General features: G+C 49.5%; 1 protein-coding gene across 2 annotated transcripts in view; it reads left to right on the top strand.

The window, feature by feature from the left end:
- CYL1 (alpha-N-acetylglucosaminidase family / NAGLU family) overlaps window positions 1-20,379 on the top strand; it is a 249,790-nt gene that overhangs the window by 99,696 nt on the left and 129,715 nt on the right. For both annotated transcript variants that reach the window (XR_015262844.1, XM_086779467.1), the window contains exons 10-11: window positions 6,693-6,810; window positions 12,426-12,476. Coding sequence is in view for 1 of the 2 variants with exons in the window: in XM_086779467.1 (XP_086635593.1) it covers window positions 6,693-6,810; window positions 12,426-12,476 (169 nt within the window). In the remaining variant the exon portion in view is untranslated. The remainder of the gene's footprint in view (window positions 1-6,692; window positions 6,811-12,425; window positions 12,477-20,379) is intronic.

The following is a 20,379-nucleotide window of genomic DNA, read 5'->3' as shown; positions in this document are numbered from 1 at the left end:
CATGGCTCAAGATGCATGCCATTTCTAGAGCTTGGCCGCACCCCGCACAGCCTCCTCTTCTCTAGATTGGACTGTCAGGATGAGGCTTCCAATCTGGCTTGGCTGGACTGCTTGTACCTGGATGAGTGGGCGTGTGACCGTGGCTCTATTGTCTCTGGCACCACCACTGTCAATCATGCCCGAATGCTTTTGCACTTGAGGGATCATTGGTGGCAGGATTTTCAGCTGAGTGCTAGGATCTTGGATAGCCTCTTCCAAGACCCGGTGATTTGCCAGAGATCTGAGAAGATCTCGGAGTCCCCCCTAGGCGCCACGTGGAAGCTCTTGACAGGGTTCTATAAGAGGCCAGCCTCTTCACGCAATCAGCCACCCTGGCGAGGCTTCAAGATTTTGGAGAGCGGAGAGGAGTCTCAGCCGCAGCTTTGCACCACTCAGCATCTTTGGGAGCAGACCCTAGACAGAGCCCTTGGATTGGTGCCTATATAGAGACAGCCAGTACCCAGTACCCACTTGCAGCCCTCTCCATCGGGTATCTAGTTCGGGCACTTTTGCTGGGAGGAAGCTGAGATACCGAAGTGGAGATGGGGTCCAAAAAGGGAAAGTTGCAGAGGAAAGAGTAATAGAGGCAAGTTGAGCCTGCGGATCTCCAGGAGATAAAAACCCAAGCATCGCTGATCACAATAGTCCATGACTCTAGCCAGTGGTCCAAATCCCTCTTTGAAAAGGCAATGGTAGCGCCCTCGAATCTCATAATATGCTGTGCAGCGAAAGATGTAGTGCTCCTCCGTCTTTGGCTCTATCCAACAAATCTGACAAATCCTGTCCCCTGGAGGTATGCCTCTAAATCTGCCTGTCTCTATCTCTAATCGATGTGAAGAGGTGCGGATCTGCCCAATGGCCATGAGACAGATGGGTATCCATGTAGCTCGGTCTAAGTATAAAGCCATCCTCAGTGGTGCGGAGAAGATGGTCTCTACAGAAAGCCATCTTTGTCCCCAACTCCTGTGAGGGCTCTAGCCATGTCCTCCTAGTGTCCAACTGAATGAGGTCCTGTCTGATGACTCCACTAATCTCAGAATGTGTCAAGGTGAGAGAGGGTGCCTCCAGAGAGTACTGGAAGGGTGGAAGTCTGTCTAAACTGAACCAGTGGAGCTCAAACCAGGATGCTATCTGCGCATACCAACATGAAGTGTCTCCCTCCATGGCTAGCTGATGAGAGGACAGCAAGTCGTGCATACCGGTGTCGGGGAAGCTCCCAGGTGCTATGAATGAAGGACACTGATCTGGCAAGAGCCTCGACTACGATCGGTGGTGCCCCCATCTCGGCTCTAATAATCTCATGGGGTACTGAGGCCTTAGCCCGAATCATCCTGGAGATCATGGACACAAGTGGTCTCTCCATCGATCTCCATCATCGTATGTGCATCCTGATCGACTATGACGATCTAGGTTAGGCCCCCAGATCTGTACTCCATATAGCATAGCCGATGTGACCAGCATGTCAAAAAGGCACAGCTTAGTGCGTGGCTCCTGAAACTGTACCTGTGAGCACATCCTCTCCAGACCTCCTAGTGCTGCATATCCTCTAGTCAATCTGGCCTCTGCTGCCCCCCTCATGGAAAATGTGGGCCCAAAGAGAGAGAAAGAAAGAAAGAAAGAAAGGTTTTACTAACGTCTTCCAAAAGACCGAACTCGGCCTATGAGCAAATCGGTGTACCTGTATGGGGTATCCTCTGTCATCCCAACAAAATGAAAAAGTACTGAACTAAAAAGCAAAATCTGGGTGTGCAATAAGTACAATGAGTGGGGGAGGGGATGGAGCTCTACTACTAGGAGAATGCAAAGCTATGTGTATGGAGTATACAAATCGGTGTACCTGTATGGAGAGAGAGAGAGAGAGAGAGAGAGAAATGAAATGTTATATTAACGTCTTCAAAAGGCAAAAGTGACCTATGAGACCAAAGTTACAACCATGATAGCTAGATTGAGAGAGAGAGAGAGAGAAAGAAAGAAAGAAAGAAAGTTATATTAACGTCCACGGGAGGCCGAATCCGACCTATGGGACAGATCAGGTACATCCATTTACATTCCACTCTGGGTATCGATGCCAAAGAGAAATGAAATGTTATATTAACGTCTTCAAAAGGCCATAATGACCTATGAGACCAAAAGTTACATCATGGTGGATCTGATACAATGTCTGGATAAAAAAACCGAGAGAGAGAGAGAGAGAGAGAGAGAGAGAGAGAGAGAGAGAGAGATATTAACGTCTACGAGAGGCCAAAGTCGGCCTATGAGACAAAAAATAATACAACTGTGTTCTTCCGGTCATCGGAAGAAAAGAAACAAAAGAAAAAGTGTGCATGTGTCTGGATACAACTGTGAATCATCCGAGAGAGAGAGAGAGGCTTGAGGGAGAGAGGGTAGAGACTAGAAAGAAAGAAAGAAAGAAAGAAAGAAAGATTTTATTAACGTCTTCCAAAAGACCGAACTCAGCCTATGAGACAAATCAGTGCACCTGTGTGGGGTATCCTCTGTCATCCCAACAAAATGAAAAAGTACTGAACTAAAAAGCTGAATCTGGGTGTGCAATAAGTAAAATGAGTGGGGGAGGGGATGGAGCTCTACTACTAGGAGAATGCAAAGCTATATGCATGGAGTATACAATCATGATATGCAACCTAGCTAGCTCCATCCTGTACCATACTGGGGGTATAAAATGGTATACATCAATGAAGGGGGTGTCCATAGCTCTCTGAAGAACAGGTCTGCTTTGAAGCGAGCCAGTCGCTGCACCCTCTCTGTGAAACTGAGCTCTGATCTTTGTCATCTCTCTCTGGTATAGGCGTGGTGTCCGAAAGCCAGGTGTCCTCTGTCTCCTGCGGGCTTTGAGTGTCTCTGCTCTCTGGAGAGTAATTCCCTGCCGTGTAGGGGCTGGGAGTGGGATGGATCTCTGAAAAAATGTAGTAATCTATGTCTGTCGTCCCCCCTCTGGAGCTGTCTGAGCCTGTAACGATGTCTCTCTGTAACGCTGTATGTCTAGAATGAATCTCCCTAGTATGCGCTAGTCTGCTGCCTCAAAGATCTGGCGTAGGGAATGTGGCTCTCTGAATAAAATGGAACATCTCTCTCTCATGGCTGTATATGCTCTACATCTACATACATAATGCTCCTCACTCTCCACCTCCTCTCTGCACAATCTGCATACCCTCTCCTCTCGGGGGATCCATGCTGCTGTGCCAGTCTCGATCTCCAATCGATGTGATGAGACTCTAGCTGACCAATAGCCACTCGGGAGCCGTGTGGTAAAAAGCCCTCGATGTATCTAGGCCTCTCTATAAATCCATCATTAGTGATACTCATGAAGTGATCTCTGTAGTATAGCATCTTCGGTGGAAGAGGCTGTGTAGGCAATATCCATGTCTCTCGTGTATAGAGCTGCATAGGTCCTGTCTCAATACTCTGTTCCTCTCACTATGAGAGAGACGGATATGTGGTGCATCCCTGTCATACTGGAATGGTGGTAGATGATCCATGTCTAGGCCATGCTGTGAGAACCAATGTGTGACCTGTGCATACCATGATCCTCTGTCTCCTGCCTCAGCCAGCTGTCTAGATGCCTCAAAAGCTCTGTATGACAATCTGTCGTGTGGCATCTCTCTGAATCTGTCTAGCAGGCATATAGTCTGGAATATGGCCTCTACCATCATAGGAGGCGTAGCAAACTCTGCTTGGATAATGTCATGAGGTACTGACAGTTTGCTACGTATCATGAGTGCCATCATGAGGGCCTGTGGTCTCTCTATCTGTTTCCACCAATGGGTAGCAAGGCATGGCGTCCATACTGCTGCTCCATACATCAATGCCGGTGTGACTAATGTGTCAAATCGCCACCCCTTCGTCCGGGGCTCCTGAAAATGCCCCTGGTGGCACTGTCTCTCTAGCATAGCCAATGCTACATATCCCTGTGTCAATCTAGCTCTGGCTGCTGAACCCATGGTGAAGCGTGTGGCTGCTGCAGAGAAGGTAACCCCTAGGTACACGTATGATGTCACCACCTCCACCTGGCGTCCTGCGAGAGTGAATGTCAGCTGACTCCTGCCCTGTCTCGATGTATGAAAGACCATAACCTTGGTTTTCCCAAGGTTCAGAGTAAGACCCCTCTGTGTGCAGAAACCATCGAGTGCATGTAGATGCTGCTGTAGGCCTCCTGGAGACTCAGACACTAATACAATATCATCAGCATAAAGCATAATATGTACTGAGGTACTTGCTAGATCAACTCCATCTCCGCCTCCCCGTGTAATGAAGTCAGCCACCTTATCAATGTATAACCCAAATAGCGTGGGGGAAAGTGGGCATCCTTGCTTCACACAAATGGTGCTAGCAATAGTCTCGGACATACCTCCTGGGCATCTGACTCGCTCAAAAACTTGCTCATATAATGCATAGATGCCCCATGTCATATCTACTGGTATGCCAAGAGACTGCAGGCGCTGAAAGAGCCTCTCTCGTGGTACTGTGCCAAATGCCTTGCGGAAATCCACAAAGCAGCAATATAGCTTTCTCTTCCTCACTCCGGCCTGATCAATCATACATCTCAAAGCGAATACATGGTCAGTGGTAGAGAAAGCTCTCCTGAAGCCTGCCTGCCTTGATGAGCGTAAATCTGCTTGCTTAGCATATAAGCTAAGCTCTTGCTCAAACACTGCACCATAGAGTTTGGCCAACATGTGGCCAACCATAACCGTCCTGTAGTTGCTCGGATCGAGCATATCCTCTGTTTTGTGGATCGGCACAATGGTGTGCATTGTCCACTCCGCAGGCAAACACTTTGCTAGTGCCCTGTTAAACAGGTGTGCAAGAAAAGGAGCCAAAGAATCTACTGCATATATGAGATGCTAACCCTGTAGGCCCATACGGTCGGCGGCCCGTCCATGCTGTAGGCGGCGGATAGCTTCCTTTACCATTGAGTGGGTAAAGAAGCTAGCTGTGGTAGGTCGAGGCTCCTGTGGCTAAGGTATAGGTGGCTGGTGTGGGGCGTGGTATAGGCCCTCTGCATATGTGTGCCATGTCTGTGGGTCTACAATGGGTGTCGGTGTCCGGGGCTCTCTCAAGTGCCGCCATGAGATAGGGCTATCTCTACTCATGAAGAAATGGAAGATCTCTAGCTCCTGTATCTCTGCGAAGGCCCGCCTTTGTGTGAGAGGCTTGCAACTTGGAAGTTGGAAGAAGCTGGAGGGAGAGAGACTAGACAGAGTAGATAGACTCAGAGAGTGTGGCTTGCCGCTTGAAGCTTGAGCAATGAGGCTTGAGCAGTGAGCAAAGTGCCAAAGACTCAAGACTCAAGAGACTAGAAAGAGAAAGTTGCTTAAAGGTGTGTGTGTGTGTGCTTGTAGCCTTGTAGCCTTGTTCTTATATAGATAGGCAAAAGAAAGAGGCAAGGGCCAAGCCTCAAAGGCCAAGGCAAGAGAGAGAGGCAAGGGCCAAGGGCCAAGGCCCAAGGCCCAAAGGCCAAAGCCCAAGTGGCAAGAGGGGGAGGCATCCCCAAACGGCCAGAAAACAGGCAAAAAAAGGACCGTTGCAGGGCACAACAGCTCCCTGTGGTCCCCCCATAGGTCCGTCCCCCACACTGTCCCCTACCAGCAGCCGTCCCCATCCCCCGTCCTTTGTGAGGGATGCCTGTAGGGGGACGTCCTTCCGTCCCCGTTTTTGGGACGGCATCCCGGGGTCCCAAGCTGCCGTTCCTTCCGTCCCCTGTGACTATGCTTGCCCCCCTCTCAAGTAGCCTCTCTACGAGAGTGGCTAGCCGTGGAAGTAGCCTTCTCTCTCCTTTTCTACTTTGTACATGTAACGGCGTGTGAGGGTTGTAGCCTGCTCATGAGTGGATGATTTCTTTTCGACTAATAGAAGGATTTTTCCTTAGAAAAATTAAGAATGATAGTCAAGTTTTTGTCGGGGTTACAAATGATACTGAGTGTAGCTCTTGATGTCTAAATAAATCCCTTATAAATGATCGCGTTTACTCAAGTCTTCTCATTCTTTCTTGCTGAAATTCACGATCAATCTTTGTCAATCAATCCATTACTAGGCATAGACCCACACATGTTAAGAAATGGAGCCAGAGTGCTTGAAAGCGAGTGGACTCCTACATCTATGACACCATCTTGATGGTTTTATTGTAGGAGTTGATCCATTAGAAATTGCATCTGGCTGCTGGGATGGCATCTCCATATTCTCCATGTCTGAATAGTTTTTCAATAAATGCATGGAGATGCTCTCACATGAGCCAGATGCGATTTCAAATGGATGTAAATGTCCACGCCTTTTCAGGCATTTTGCCTCTAAAAGAGCATATGAACATGGGAGGTTAAGATCAGGCACATGTCCGATTTCGTTGTCCAGAATACTATGGGGTCTTGGGGGACTTGCATTGCCTTTCTAGGGAAAGATCTGGTCCTTTTTGGAGGCTTATCGAGTATGATTAGTGGACTTTTTAATACATAAGATTCTAAGAGAGGCAGAGAGAGAGAGAGCTTTGTCTATGGAGGGAATTTCTGTATTATTGATAAGTTTCCATCTTGTTGACGCCTAGTGGTATGGAAGTTCCCTTGTTGTCGAAATAATAAGAGCGTACTTTATGATAGCATCCATGGCAAGTTCATGAACAAAACATCAGATCTTTTCTGCAGTGATACATTCAATGAAAACGAACCCCCAACAAATGATCCATCGTATATTGCCTCGTTAGGTGCAGCAGTATACAAGGCCATGCAGGCGGGAGATGATGAAGCTGTCTGGTTGATGCAGGTAAACATTTCTTTGTTAGTTGAATGAACAGCTACCTCTTCATGTATGTGCATTTGAATCAATGAATACTGTCCTCAATTTTTGAGGTTTCATGTACAGCTGGTGAGGGGTTATGCAGCATCGAATTGCGTTGAGATTGTGAGTTCAGGTCTATTATCAGTAGGCCCAAACTAAGGCACTCCTCTTTGATTCCCTTGTCTGACCAGCGGGGATGTATGATGTACTCTTTTTGGCTATGGACCTCCCTCAGCTACAGTGGAGCAAGATAGAGAGACTGCAGCTTATGATGTCGTGCCTTATCCACAGCAAACCCTCCATCCCACATCACATTATTCTTGAGGAGTTTGCACCTTGCCCAAATTCCAATGCATGCACATTTGAGTTGATTACATACTTGTGAATAATAAAAACTGAGGGCAGTTTAAAACTACCATGGCTTCCTCATGTACCTATCAGTAGACGCAAAGCCTTATCTCGTCTTTTTACTGGTCAAAGTGACACTGATTATTGGGATGCATGCACCATAGGTTGGATGACATCTCGTGGAATTTCTATAGATGCATTAACGCCCCAATGTCAAGACTAGAGGCAGCCAGATTCAATGAAAAGAGCAAACTAGAGTCATCGTAGATGACCTTAGGCAGCTCTACATCCATAGGGCATGGGTCCAACTGGATATGCTGCCATCTAGAATGAGTCGACATAGACCACTTCTTGATATACCGAGTCTGAGTCTGGAAGGGTTTATCAATATGCCAAGATGCTTGGGGTTTGGGACTTCTATTAAGTATGAAAAAATACACAGAAGGGAGATTTCAAACCAAACAAAGGGGGAAATGTCAACCAATCAGGTGCCTTGTGCTACCAACAAGGTCCCATATGAGTTGTAGTGAAAAAGATGACATAATCCCATTCTCCCATGAACTAGCCATGCTTTCACTCCACAACCCTTGAAGATCCATGGATTCTGGCCCAAGTGACCATTGGTCAAATCATGTCAGACACCATAATGTTTCAAACATTTGGTGTTGATCCTTAGTTGGGTTTACTCCAAGCTGACCATCATCGCGCCAAGCAACCAAAGTTTAGGACCTTCGGGACATGTCTCTTTTGTTGTACCATTATTCTACAAAATACCCAATAACAAGTGCACACAGTACAAGCAGCAGGAATCCCACTTTCGATAGGAGCCCATTATTATAGAAGCTTCATCACCATGGAACCAAGTTCCAGTTCTTCTCTATTCAAAACACGGGGAAGGATAAAGAGCCACTCTTCAGGACTACCTCAAACCCAAGGGTTCCACAAGGGTATTCACATAATGTGTCCTCAGTCTCTAGGTGTAGATGATATCACTCCAAATCCTGCAAATGCACTTTGACGCATAACCCAGAGTGCCCTCAATGGCTTGAGTGCATCTAGCCTTTCAAATGTGCGAGGCTGCAATGCTGGCAATAATCTCCCATGCACTGTCCAACCTCTGTGCAGGTTGGACACATGGGTCGTATCTTGGCTCTGGCATGTCTTGAAGACCGCACCGCCGAGCAACTTCTTGACTGATCATAATGGCCAGATCCTTGTCATTCCCCGCATACTTGAGTTGTGGGTCCGAGTGCATCAACCAAATGATAGAGCCAAAAGAAATGTAAGCATCCTTCCAAAAAGATGTGCTATTGCAGTCCAAATCCTCTTTGCTTCCCTGCACTCCTATAAGCAATGTTAGAGTGGCTCTAAAGCTGCTGCACATCTCAGGTATTTCCATTAGGACCCGGTGAGTGGGTGTGGAGGGATGCTACCAACCCGATGAAAAGCATGCCTTTCTTTAGTTATATTGTCGGAACTCTAAGACCTCGTTGGGAGGCTTATAGTATCACAGTGCACACCTAACATTCACAGGACTTTTTGGAGGAGGTGGTGGCATTCTTACAGAAGGACACGTATGTCGTCCTTTATTTGGCTTTCTCTACTTGGTGGCCCAATACAAAAGCTTCTTCCGAATGCTTAGAAGACAGAAGAAGGGGGGCTAGCTGCTGCTCAGCTTAAATGTCAATCCCAACCTGGCACCCGAGGTATCTGATGGAGGTGCGCTTGGGGATCCACTAGAATGACTCAATTGGGCGCTGAGCTGGGGTGGGTGAAGATGCCACCCCCAAAAACCACATGACTTGTGCCAATTGATCTAAGCTTCGGAGGCTAAGCAGAAAGTTTCGATGGCGGGAAAATCTATGCAGGTTCCCCTCCTCTCCCGAGAGGTAGGCAGTTGTGTCATCTGCGAACTTTGAGTCCAGAAGCTCCTCTTGTGATTTGATGGGCAGAGGGTGTCCCTGGAGTCCTGTCTCCTGAGCAGAGAGAAAACTGTTGCTTGCCTCAGCTACGAAGAGGAAGAGGAAAGGGGTGATTGGAATCCGTGTCTGGCTGATTTGGAAATCGGAAACATGTCCCCCTGGATGAGGACCTGGCTATGAGTTGCTGAATAAACGGCGGAGACATCTCTGATTGATTTCGCCAAAAAGCCCATCCTAAGCATGGTTCCCTCCAAGAAAGCCCAATGGACTCTGTCATAGACCTTCTCAAAGTCTAGAAGTAGAACTGCCATGCTCTCCCTATGAAACCTAGCTAAAGGTGTTGCCTCGTAGAAGGTGAAGATACTATCCAAGATGCTCCTATCCTTGATGAAACTGTTTTGGGTGCCATGAATCAGGTCGGGGAGACGAGGCTGTAGGCATCGGCTGATGGCTTTGGTGAGGATTTCTAAGCATTTTCTAAGAGGGTGATGGAAATGTGTCCCCCTTGCCCCCCTGGATGAGGACCTGGCTATAGGCCTTCTCAGAGTCTAGAAGTAGAATTGCCATCTCCTCCAAAACCCAGCTGAAGGTGTTACCTCTTAGGAAGTTTAGATATTATCCAAGATGCTCCTATCCTTGATGAAGCCGGTTTGAGTGCCATGAATCAGGTCGGGGAGATGAGGCTGTAGGTGTTGGCTGATGGATTTGGTGAGGATTTTGTAAGCATTTCCTAAGAGGGTGATGGGGTGCCGCTGACAAATCTCCAAATGGCGGCATGTCCTGAAGCCATGATCTCATTGAAGGTGGCCATGAAACTGCCTTCCATGATATGCCAGTGGAGCAAAAAAAGAGAGACCAGGAATCCATCCTTGCATGGACATGTGTGCCGTGGAAGGGCGTGAAGTGAATCTCGCAGCTTGATGAGACAGAAGAGGGAGTGCAAGAGGGCTTGGAGGGCAGGGGGCACCACCTCGTGCGTATGCTGCCAAACTCTCTCCCTCGCCGCCTCCACCTAAGGGGTGAGGGCATTTGCTGGAAGGACATCTCGGAAAAAAACTTGTGGCTATGGACTGAACCTGGGGGGATCTGCCTCAATGATACTGTCTGGGCCCTTCAACCTCTGAATCCGGTCTCTGCAATGGTGAGGACCTGCAATCTCAAACAAATCGCGGGTGACCTGTACCCAGCCTGAGTACGAAAGGAAGCCCTGGCATGGTACCGATTATCCGCCCTCCTCTCCTGGATCAATCGGATCTCCGTGCGGCGTGGCACCACCCATGGGCTGTCTGGGGTCTGCTTGTGTAGCCATTGGAGGGCTGCAAGGCCCTTGTGGAGACTCCTCTCGTGCTCTCTGAGCATGGTGAGTCTATCATGTGCTGTGCTCTGTAAAAGTGTGCTCATCTCCTGCAGTCCATAGTCGAGCGTTGCGGCTGCCTCTCCCAGCCTAAAAGCAAGGGACCCCCAAATTTCCTCGACTCTTCTGATGATCTTTGGGTCCTGGACCAAGTAATCAGGGATGGGAACGCTCTGGGGCAGGAAGTCCGTGAGGGAGAAAACTGCGGGAGCTATTAGCTGGTGGTCCACCTCTGAAAAAAGGCAAGGGATGGTGGCCTCGATCTGAGTGACGGAGACGCTGCCATGGAGTCCTCCTAGAAGGTGAAGACCAAAAGCACCTACTCTTGCTGATGAACAACCACCTAGAAGCAAAGCACTGGAGCTGAGGATAAATGGGTGACTGAAGAGGGAGGGGTGGCGAAAGAGGCACTGGCGGGCAGTGCAGGGAAAGGGGAGGGTGAAAAACCCAAAAGGAAGAGGAGGCTGAGGGGGCACAAAGGAGGGGACAGGAGGCGGTGCACAGGCTGGGGGTCTGTGCAGGGGGGGCGGAAGGGCGAACAGAGGCCGAAAGTTGAGGCTGAGAAAGGAGGCGAAGGAAGAACAGAGGCGGGAGCTGAGGCTGAGGAGAGAGGTGAAGTGGAGGACTGGCATGAGATAGGCGAAGGTGGGTAGTAGAGCAAAGGAGAGGGGAAGTGGGAGAAGAGGGAGGGGGAGGCAGAAGCGATGGCTACAGCGAGGGAAGGTCAGAGAGAGGGGGGCGAAGGCATGGACAACAGGTGCGTAGCGGGTGGGGGGGTTCCAGCGAAGGCTGGACATTGTAAGTGGAGATTCCACTTTAATCTTTATTCGCAGGAGGTAGAGGTGAAGAGAGAGAGAATGTAGGGACGACACTAGGTTGGGTCCCAATCTACCCACTTAAGGGCCCCCTCATGTAAGCAGGAGTATTTGCTTTATTGCTTTGGAGAACTAATTTTACAATGCAGAAAATTCACTAAAAATGATTATGGAGGATTGCCAAATGCAAGGATGATGTTAGACCAAACATCTGCTGAACCATCAAACGGGTTGAAGGTAGCTCTTAAGCCACTTTGGAGAGCCTTATGCACATCCAGATTTGCTAAGGGAGATGCAATATTGAAGGCTGAATGCTGAAGATATAGCTTCGGACTGCCTTGGAATGTAGAGCACAAAGAGTGCTTGGTTGAATTGATGTATGCACAAGACTAAAGTCTCAAGCACACATACTTTCCGCAATGTTCTACTGCTGAATTCTATGAAGAATGAGATGATTTATGCTTGGGACTGAGGGGCTTCTTATAAATGTCTAATTGCTGCTGGTCGGCCCACTCTTACTGCTGTCGGCCTGTTTCTCTGGGACCATGACTGCTGAAAATAGGCATTAAATGCTGTCTTTTCTATTAATTGCTTCACATGTGTGGTGTATGCTGTCCTGGCTGCTGGTCGACATGCTCTGAAGCTGGCCGACCTCTGTCCAATCTCCTGTAGGGTTGCTGACTAGTTAGGTGTGGACCATGGTGGCCCAGAAGCAAGGCTCATAGGCTGGCCCAAGGGCTCTGGCGTAGAGCCTTTACATGCTCCAAAATGCCTGCTCTGCTAGGGTAACCTATATGCACTGACTGTTGACAGACTTTGACACCTTAGGATTGATGATGAGCAAGTGTCACACTGCACCTCAGCTCATGGGTGCATGTGACGTTGATGGACCCTAAGGCTGACCAAATGCCTTTGGGCATGAAAATTGTAATTGGACAAACAAAAGATCACAATAACCACACCTAGAGCATTGGGTTATATCCAGATCCTATTGAGAAGAAACATTATCTAGAGGATGCAAAACTTGGTTCAACACTATTTGACTTAACAAGGGGAAACATTCCAGGTCTAAACATGGTAAGAACTGGTAGTCTTCTCGATTCTCTTGGTTGTCTTCATTCGACTTTACACTGATAAAAGTGAATATGTCGGTTTTTACAGGGTTGGCTATTCTCATCGGACAGCTCTTTTTGGCAGCCTCCTCAAATGCAGGTGCATGCACTTTTACAAGTCATTAACATAAGGCAGAAGTAAAGGCATGAGGATTTTTTTTTTCTTTTTCATAATGAGCTATGTATTATTTTAGTGGTGTCAGGGTTTGAACTTACTCCTACTTCTGGGCGGTGTGGTACGATAGCCACTTGGGCAATGGTCCGCCGAAAATGTGGCTTTTTTCATAATGGGTTAATTTTTTTAAAATGAGAACGGAAAGGTCATGAGTTGGAGACTCTTCTTGTCTTACCCTCCTCCTTCCATTTGTCATAATTTTTTGTATCCTATACCCTTCCTCTCTTCCTCTAATGGCTGCAAACAGTTTACTTACTATCTACTAGCCTTTACTCTTAAACACTTGCTTGGCTTGAACACCTCCTTCCCTCATTGGAAAGCCTGTACTTCACTGATTTTATGAATATAGGAAAATGTTGCTACTGTATGGCTCATTTGAAACTGATGAAATAGCTTCAATAGTCAAAAACTCAATGGGTAGGATCCTTGAAAGCAAGCAAAAGTCTCCAAAATGCAACCTGAGAAATCTCCATAGCATGCTGGATACATTGTAGACAGCAAGCATAAAGCACTTCTAGGGATTTGTAATGTTTACTGACAGTGGGAGATGAGTATGCTTCTAGGAGGTGCTTCTAAGAGGTGTAGATGAAAGTTGAAAGGGTTTTCTTAATTATGATTGAAGAAGATATGATTGGGTGTAAAGAGTTTATTAAGAGAGAAGGTTTCTGATGAGCTTTGGCTCTTCATGATGGCCAAAGCTTTGTTTCTTTTGACGAGCTAATAGCATCAATGATTTGAAGGTTCCCTAGCAGATGAGAGGAACCGATGGCATGTCTCGGAGAGTCCTGTCCAACTCCCTCCTAGGGAACATGCTCAGAGGGGGAAAACACTGCTGCACATACATTGATGAGGATAGGGCAGCAGTGGTGCAGGACAACACAAAGTCGTAGAGAAGCCACCACCTCTGCAAATGACCTAGTGGTCAGCAGGAGACACCCAGAGCAGTAGTCCCACCCATGCCCTATGAGTCAAGGGTTATAAGTAGTCTTGGGGGTCAGGACTGAGACTGGGGAGGAGGCAATGATTGTTTCTACCGGGTCTGAGAACCTCTAGGAGCTGCACTCAACAGGATGAGGGGGTTTGTTGCTGCTGGAGGATGGAGTGCGTGGTCAGGTGGAGGAGGGGCTGGACAAGATGGCGCTGAGGAAGTTGGAGCTGCGGAAGTGAGAGCTGCCTACACAGGAGTCGGAGCTTGAGGGATGAGAGGCTGTGGGAGGAGGATGAGGATGGGGCCGCATTGGTTGGTTGGTTGGTTGAGGGGGGGAGGGGGGGGGGGGGGGGGGGTTGCCACAAGATCAGCTGCCAGCTCTGCAGGAATAACCTCTGACAAATGCTCATGATGGTTCTTCCTAGAAATCCTTTCCTCGGGTGCAACCTCTGGGAAATGGTACCCACCACAGGGGGTGCGGCAACAATTGGGAACTTTGCCACTTGCGCCCAGGAGCACTGTTGTTGCTGCTCCTTCTGGGGGTGCCTCCTGGCTGGAAGGGGCTCTACGAAAAAGGCTTTATTGAGGAGGAGGAAAGAGAGGGGGGGGGGGGGGGTGTTGTGGGTGGGCCGCATGCGCCATTGGGTTGCACGGGCTACCAAAGCTCTGGTGGTGCCATTGGAAGTTCGCGCAGTCTGCCCCTCACCAGAGCTACAGCAACTGCAGGAGTGAGCTAAGTGGCCCATTTTCGGACCAACAAATCACTGCCTATGCAGACCTAAAGCCCTGAATCCACTGTAGGAAGTGGGAGCCATCCTGAGAGGTGGCAGGTGAAGCGATGAGTACTCAAATAGTGGGGAGTCCTGTTGCCCTTGCAATGATGGCACCACATTGGAGGGGCTCTAAAACCTAGCCTCAGGATTGCGTAATCACTGGAGAAGGTATAAGTATTCCTTGGGAAGGCTGAGGAAGAAAACTGTGACGGGAAAGCTAGTTCCGCTCGCCAGTGGTTGTGAACCTGGAGAAAAGCCGTGCCTCCACCTGGCAGAGTACACATGGGTGTCCCATACCACAATGGGACTTAACAACATGATCTTGTCCGTGAGGGCGCCTGAGTTGAACCTGTTGCCGAGGAACTGGATGTCGATGATGCACCCTTGCTTGTTGCCGACGAGGGTGGCTTGCAGGAGATCTTGGGATCCGACCTGGGGCTGGTTTGTTGCTGACAGTTGCAGACCAAGCTCGTGGATTCTACTGAGCTAGAGAGAAGCTAGAGGTCTGCTTCTAGAAAAAGACATTTCAGGGCAGCCTTGGTGAGAGTGGATAGAGTGGCTGCTATGGAGTCCCTCCATAGGAGTGAAGCCGGAAGTTACTGACCAAGTGGTGAAAGAACAGCGCCTGCTGAAAGAAGAGCGCAAAAGAAGCCAGGAACAAAAGGAGAAATGGCCTGGGAAGAAGACAGAAAGAGGGGTGAAATGGTTAACAGAAAAAAGGAGATGAAGACGTTGTAGGCCAGTGGTGAAGATATAAAAAAGGGGGGAGAGGGGGGGTTACTTCTGACAGGAAAGGAGGAAGCAGGCGAAGAAGGTGACAAAAGTGAGGGAAGGGGCAGGGACATGAACAGGGGGGCGGCAATCGGCAGAAGCGGAAGGAGGGCTGGGCAGGATCAGGGAGAGCTGTGCGCACAGAGGGAGGTGTGAGAAGGCTGCTAGCTCTTGCTTTCTCAGCAATAATATATTCACGGATTCCTATGCTCTCGTGTTTTTGCAGTCGGATCAGGGGAGTGGTTTGTTTATTTCTTTGAAAATCAGGTTTTTTCCTTGGAAACTCCATATCTTCCAATCTTTCACCATTTGGCTATCCAAACGGTCCACCCTTGTTTTGAGTTCTGGACTGGCACCCGTGGATAGGTCAGGGGATCCTTGCCTGGATCCATGACAGGGTTTTCTGATGGGCCTAAGTGACTTTTGTCCGCGTGCGAGAGCACGTGCAAACTTTACGAACTTCATGAATGAAGATTGCCCATGACAATGGTACATTGTATACATGTGTGCATGCCTGGAAACTGTTTTTCGTGTGAACTTCTTTATTGCTTGCAAGATCTGTATGTGTAGTTTATGGGACACCCTCCCGTGAACCGTGCATGTGAATCTGTATTCAGACCTCGCTTGTGGGCTGTAGACAGGTGGTAATCCTTGGGATTAGTTGCCTAATCTGGTAGGGTTAGGGGAGCCTTGGGATTAGGAGAAAGTAGGCTAACATGGGCGGCTAAGGTTATTATTAATAAATCCATGTGTACTATCTATTTATAACAATTTAGTTATTTATCGCAGCAGTGGGAACTATATAAGTGAAACATGGGCTATTGTTGTCATAACCTCACTATTGGTCAGAGTTCGACCAAGACCCCGGCTACGAGTGTGGCAAAGCATAGATCGCCATGCTAAAGGACTAGCATGGATGTGTGGGGGTCAAAACTTAGCCGCTGGCTTGGGGGTGGTTTGAAGCATAGAACCTATGGTGATCCGGAAGGCTGACGATGACCAGAGTCCGAAACGAGTCCTCCAGGCTCTCCTATAATCCTCCGACGTCAACTAACCTCACGTTCTTACCCTCAGAACCTCTCTGAACTAGTCAGCTGCTCTCTGCTGACACTCTGCTAACTATTGCTGACTCAGATCTCACTGAGCTGAATCAAATAACTCCACCATAGTGTCCTCTGACACACACAAGCCCTCAAACTTCATAGATCCTAGCAAGATTCAACTTAACGGACTCAAAACTGACAGCAGCTGAACCTGAGCTGATACCTGAACCATCCTACAGCACAAATTCAGACTTGCTAACTGCTGACAGTCCTCTGACTGTCAGACCAAACCCCAAATAGATTCCTCTCATCCCAGAAAGACTAGTTCTCACCTTCTACACAGACAGTGATATTATCTGATGTTTAACGGACTCAGTCTGACTCTGTAGCCTCTCAACTGAAGGTGATTGACTCAGTTCTAACACAACAGTCTATACATTTGCACTCACAAGTGTTCCCCTCCCATAATCTCAATCAAAACAGAACAAGTATAGCACCCTAGCACAAGTATAGCACCATAGCACCAAATCTTATCAATTCACAGAAAACTCAAACTCCACACACCCTATTCTTCATTGAAACAAAACCAGACATTCTCAACATCCCTGAGACTTGGGGCTCAAAGAAAATAGAAGAAAAGAAAGTGAACCTCCACAAGTGTATTCAAGAAAAACCCTTCAAACATGCATCCTCATCTTCTCAGGTACAATTATTATTGAAACTGCAGCCTCAACTGCAGTGTTCTTCAAAAACACATAAAACCAAACATTCTTCTTCAAAAGGCACATGTAGTTGAGTAGATATTGAGTATAGCCATGTGTCTAACAGAGTTATCTATAGAGAACCTAGGGCAACCACATCCTAGCAAACTCTTTGTCTCCTTGGACAACCTGTGCTCTGACTTTGCCCAAACCTATTGACAACATTGCTATGTCTTCGATTTTGTAGCATCTAAACATTGCAGGATCCGAGACCTGCAAGCTTACAAACCTGCAGCTCAACCTCTGTAGCCAAAACCTCAAAAAACAGTAAAAGTAACCTCTCTTCTAAAAAAAAAAAAACTTATTACCGTCTCTCTTCGTCTAGAAAAAATTGCCACATGTCGTTTTTATCGTCAAGGATCCATTTCACACCATCGTATATACATTATATGTTCCTATACACCATGTTTGATATCAGCTGCGGACTCCTCTTACATATTGCCCCAACCCCTTAGTGAAACGCTTTTTAAGTGTTTTACCCTATTCTTTGTGCTCTAAATAACTCTTCTTTCAAAAACACTTTCATGCAACTCCAAGAACAGCCATCCAGCATCTTCTCCTTCACAACCATCAGTAATGCAACATTCTATGTAAACTTGTAACCATAAGGCTATAAAGCTCACCTCACAAGGAGGGATAATAAACACAGTGAACACCGGAGCTCCACCCCCGTGGCTGGCCGCTCTCTGGGGGGGGCTACCTAGTAGTACATGCGGGAGGTGAGAAGAGCCAAACTGGAGGCCTGTAGTGCCAAGTGACATCCTCGCCCCTCGCGATGAGGAAAGGGCCAGGCTGCCAAGTGCGGAAGAACGCCTTGCGGCGACCTCTCATGCGATCCGAGTCGCCCTGCAGTTTCCCCCACCAGTGTCCTCTCAAGGTGTGAATGATGTCCACCCAGAGGGCCTGTATGACCTCCGTCAGTGGAGTCGCCTGGCGGTCTATGGCCTCCCTGCATCGGGCTCTCCATATGTGCCAAGCCGTCATGCTGCTGATCATCTCCCATCTGTGCCCGTCCCCCTCCCATCTGTGCCAGTCTGGCGTCGGAACCACCGCCATCGCCCTGTCAGAGACCTGGATGGTCACACTGCCAGGGACGTCCTCGTATCCAAGGGCCGGGCCGCTGTCCGTGGCATAAGCCGCCGCACCCCACGTCACCAACATCTCACCTGGCGAGCCTGCAAAAACCATCCTGAGAGCGTGCTGCGAGACCTGCTGTGCCTGTGGGCAATCCCATAAGCAGTGCCGCTGCGACTCCTGTGCATGGCCGCATCGAGGGCAGGACGCTGGGTGTCTGCCAAAAGCTAGCCAAGCCCCCACAGCCAGTCCTCTATGCGCTGTAAGCCAGAGAAAAAGCGTCACCTTCCGGGGCCGGAAGCTGGCCCAAAGGCGCTGCCAGAAGTCCCTAAGGAAGGCCGGGGAGAGCCCCTGTTGCCGCCAATGCTTGGCCGCCGCCGGGGTGCCCGCTATCCTGTGCCTCTGGATTCGCCGCCCTAGCCTCGCTGTGTACTGAAAAAAGGGGGTGCCTGGGCTGGTAGGGGCCGAATAGGGATCTCGCCAAAGCCACTCGCCTGGATCCCACTGAAGGCGAATAAGAGGCCTGCTGTCCCAAGCCCATAATCTCCAAGAATAGTCCTCCCCTATCGAGGCCGGTGAGGGGTCTACATGCCACTGTCTCTGATGAAAGCCGACCACCCGCACCCTCTGAAGATACAACCCTGGAACTCATCCAAATCTAGTCGGGTCCTCTGAAGCTGGCCTCCCTCTCCCACCTCGAAGGTGAGTGGGGCGACTCTCTCTGCTGAGCCGCAGACCGCTAGAAGGATCTCATGCCGAGTAAAGACGCCCATCCACTGTGGAGGTGGAGGGTCCTGTACTGGAGTCCGCCACTCCCGGGGGATGGCCGCCTCAATGTCCTGCCTCATCAACTCTCTGCCCCTCATCCCGCTGAGTCTCCTCTCTTGAACCTCTAGAGGCAGCTGCTGAAAACATTTCCAGTCGTCTAGGGACTGGGCTGGGCCGGAGCTCAACGGGCCCCACGACACGTGAGATCGCGATCCAACCATATGACCACTGGTAAGTCGGATCAAGGGGTTCCAGATCAATGGCTGCCTCATGCGGTGCCCGGGGGAGTCTGGAAGAGTGACGGCCTCAGATGCTCCCAGGCCCTCAGAAGGCTAGCTGCAAAACGCTCCTCGAAGCCAAGGCCCACTCCTCTGGATCGCTGCTCTGTAAAGATCCACCTGATGTTGGGGGTCCAGGGGCCACTAAGAGAAGGAGTGCGGCTGAGAATCCTGGAAACAAGAAACTCCTTCCACGGCTCAGCGCTTGGTAGGAGGCCACGAACCACCAACTTGCCAAGCAAAGCTCGGCTTTGACAGATAGGATCAACTATGCCCAGGCCGCCTCTCTCCCTCGGCTGAGTGATCACAGCCCATGCCACCTTGGCCCTGGTGGGCCGCCCGTCGCCACCGGACCAAAGAAAGTTCCTGATGAGCCTCTGCACCTGGCCAATGCACGCCCGAGAGAAGGCCCAGCAAGAAGTGATGTACCACATGGTAGCAAGCAGAACCTGGTTGGCCACAACCACTCGGCCAGCCAGAGATAAACGAGCGGTACTCCAATACAGAAGCTTCTTCCGAATGCTCAGAAGAAGGGGGGCTATCTGCTGCTCCGGAGATATGTCAATGCCCACATAGCATCCCAAATAGCGCACTGTAGTGCCGGGGCAGCCAACTGAAACCCATCAACTGGCCTCCAAGTCGGGGGGGGCACAGAACTGACCCACAACCCACACGACTTGTGCCAGTTGATCAAAGTGCCCGAAGCTCTGCAAAACCTGTCCATGGCTGAGGCGAAGCGGTGGAGGTTCTCCTCTCCTCCCTGAAGATAGACAGCAGTGTCATCCGCAAACTCCGAGTCTAGGAGTTCCTCTGAGGTGCGGATGGGGAGCTGGAGGCCCCGCAAACCTGTATCCTGTGCCGTCAAGAAAGTGCTCATGGCCTCCGCCACAAAGAGAAAAAGAAAGGGCGCCAAGGGGCACCCCTGCCGCACCGAGCGCGAGAGCTGGAACCTCTCTCCGCGCACGCCCTGTATCAGCACACCTGGCTATGAGCCGATGTGTAGAGTGCAGAGACCCCACGGATCCACTGAGGGGGGAAGCCCATCCTCTCCATAGTGCCTTCCAAGAAGGCCCAGTCCACCCGATCATATGCCTTCTCGAAGTCGAGAAGGAGCACTGCCAGATCCTCCTGCCGAAATCTAGCCAAAGCCGTAGCCTCCCAGAAAGAGAAGATGTTATCCAGGATGCTCCTATCCTGGATGAAGCCTGTCTGCATGGAGTGGATGATGTCCGGAAGGTGAGGCTGAAGCCGCCTGCTGATCGCCTTAGCTAGGACCTTGTAGGCCGTGCCTAGCAAGGTGATCAGTCTCCACTGTCTAATCTCCAGTCTGTCTCCTCCCTCTTTGGGGATCAAGTGAATCAACCCCTCTGCCATGCTGTCCGGCATGTCTAACGACTCCATGATCTCCTGGAATGCCAATCTGAAACCCCTA

This window comes from Cibotium barometz, chromosome 40 (assembly GCF_041138505.1).
Source record: "Cibotium barometz isolate CiBa-2024 chromosome 40, ASM4113850v1, whole genome shotgun sequence".
Taxonomy (NCBI): Eukaryota; Viridiplantae; Streptophyta; class Polypodiopsida; order Cyatheales; family Cibotiaceae; genus Cibotium; species Cibotium barometz.
Note: the sequence above shows the minus strand (reverse complement) of the source record. Positions and strands in the feature narration are given on the sequence as shown.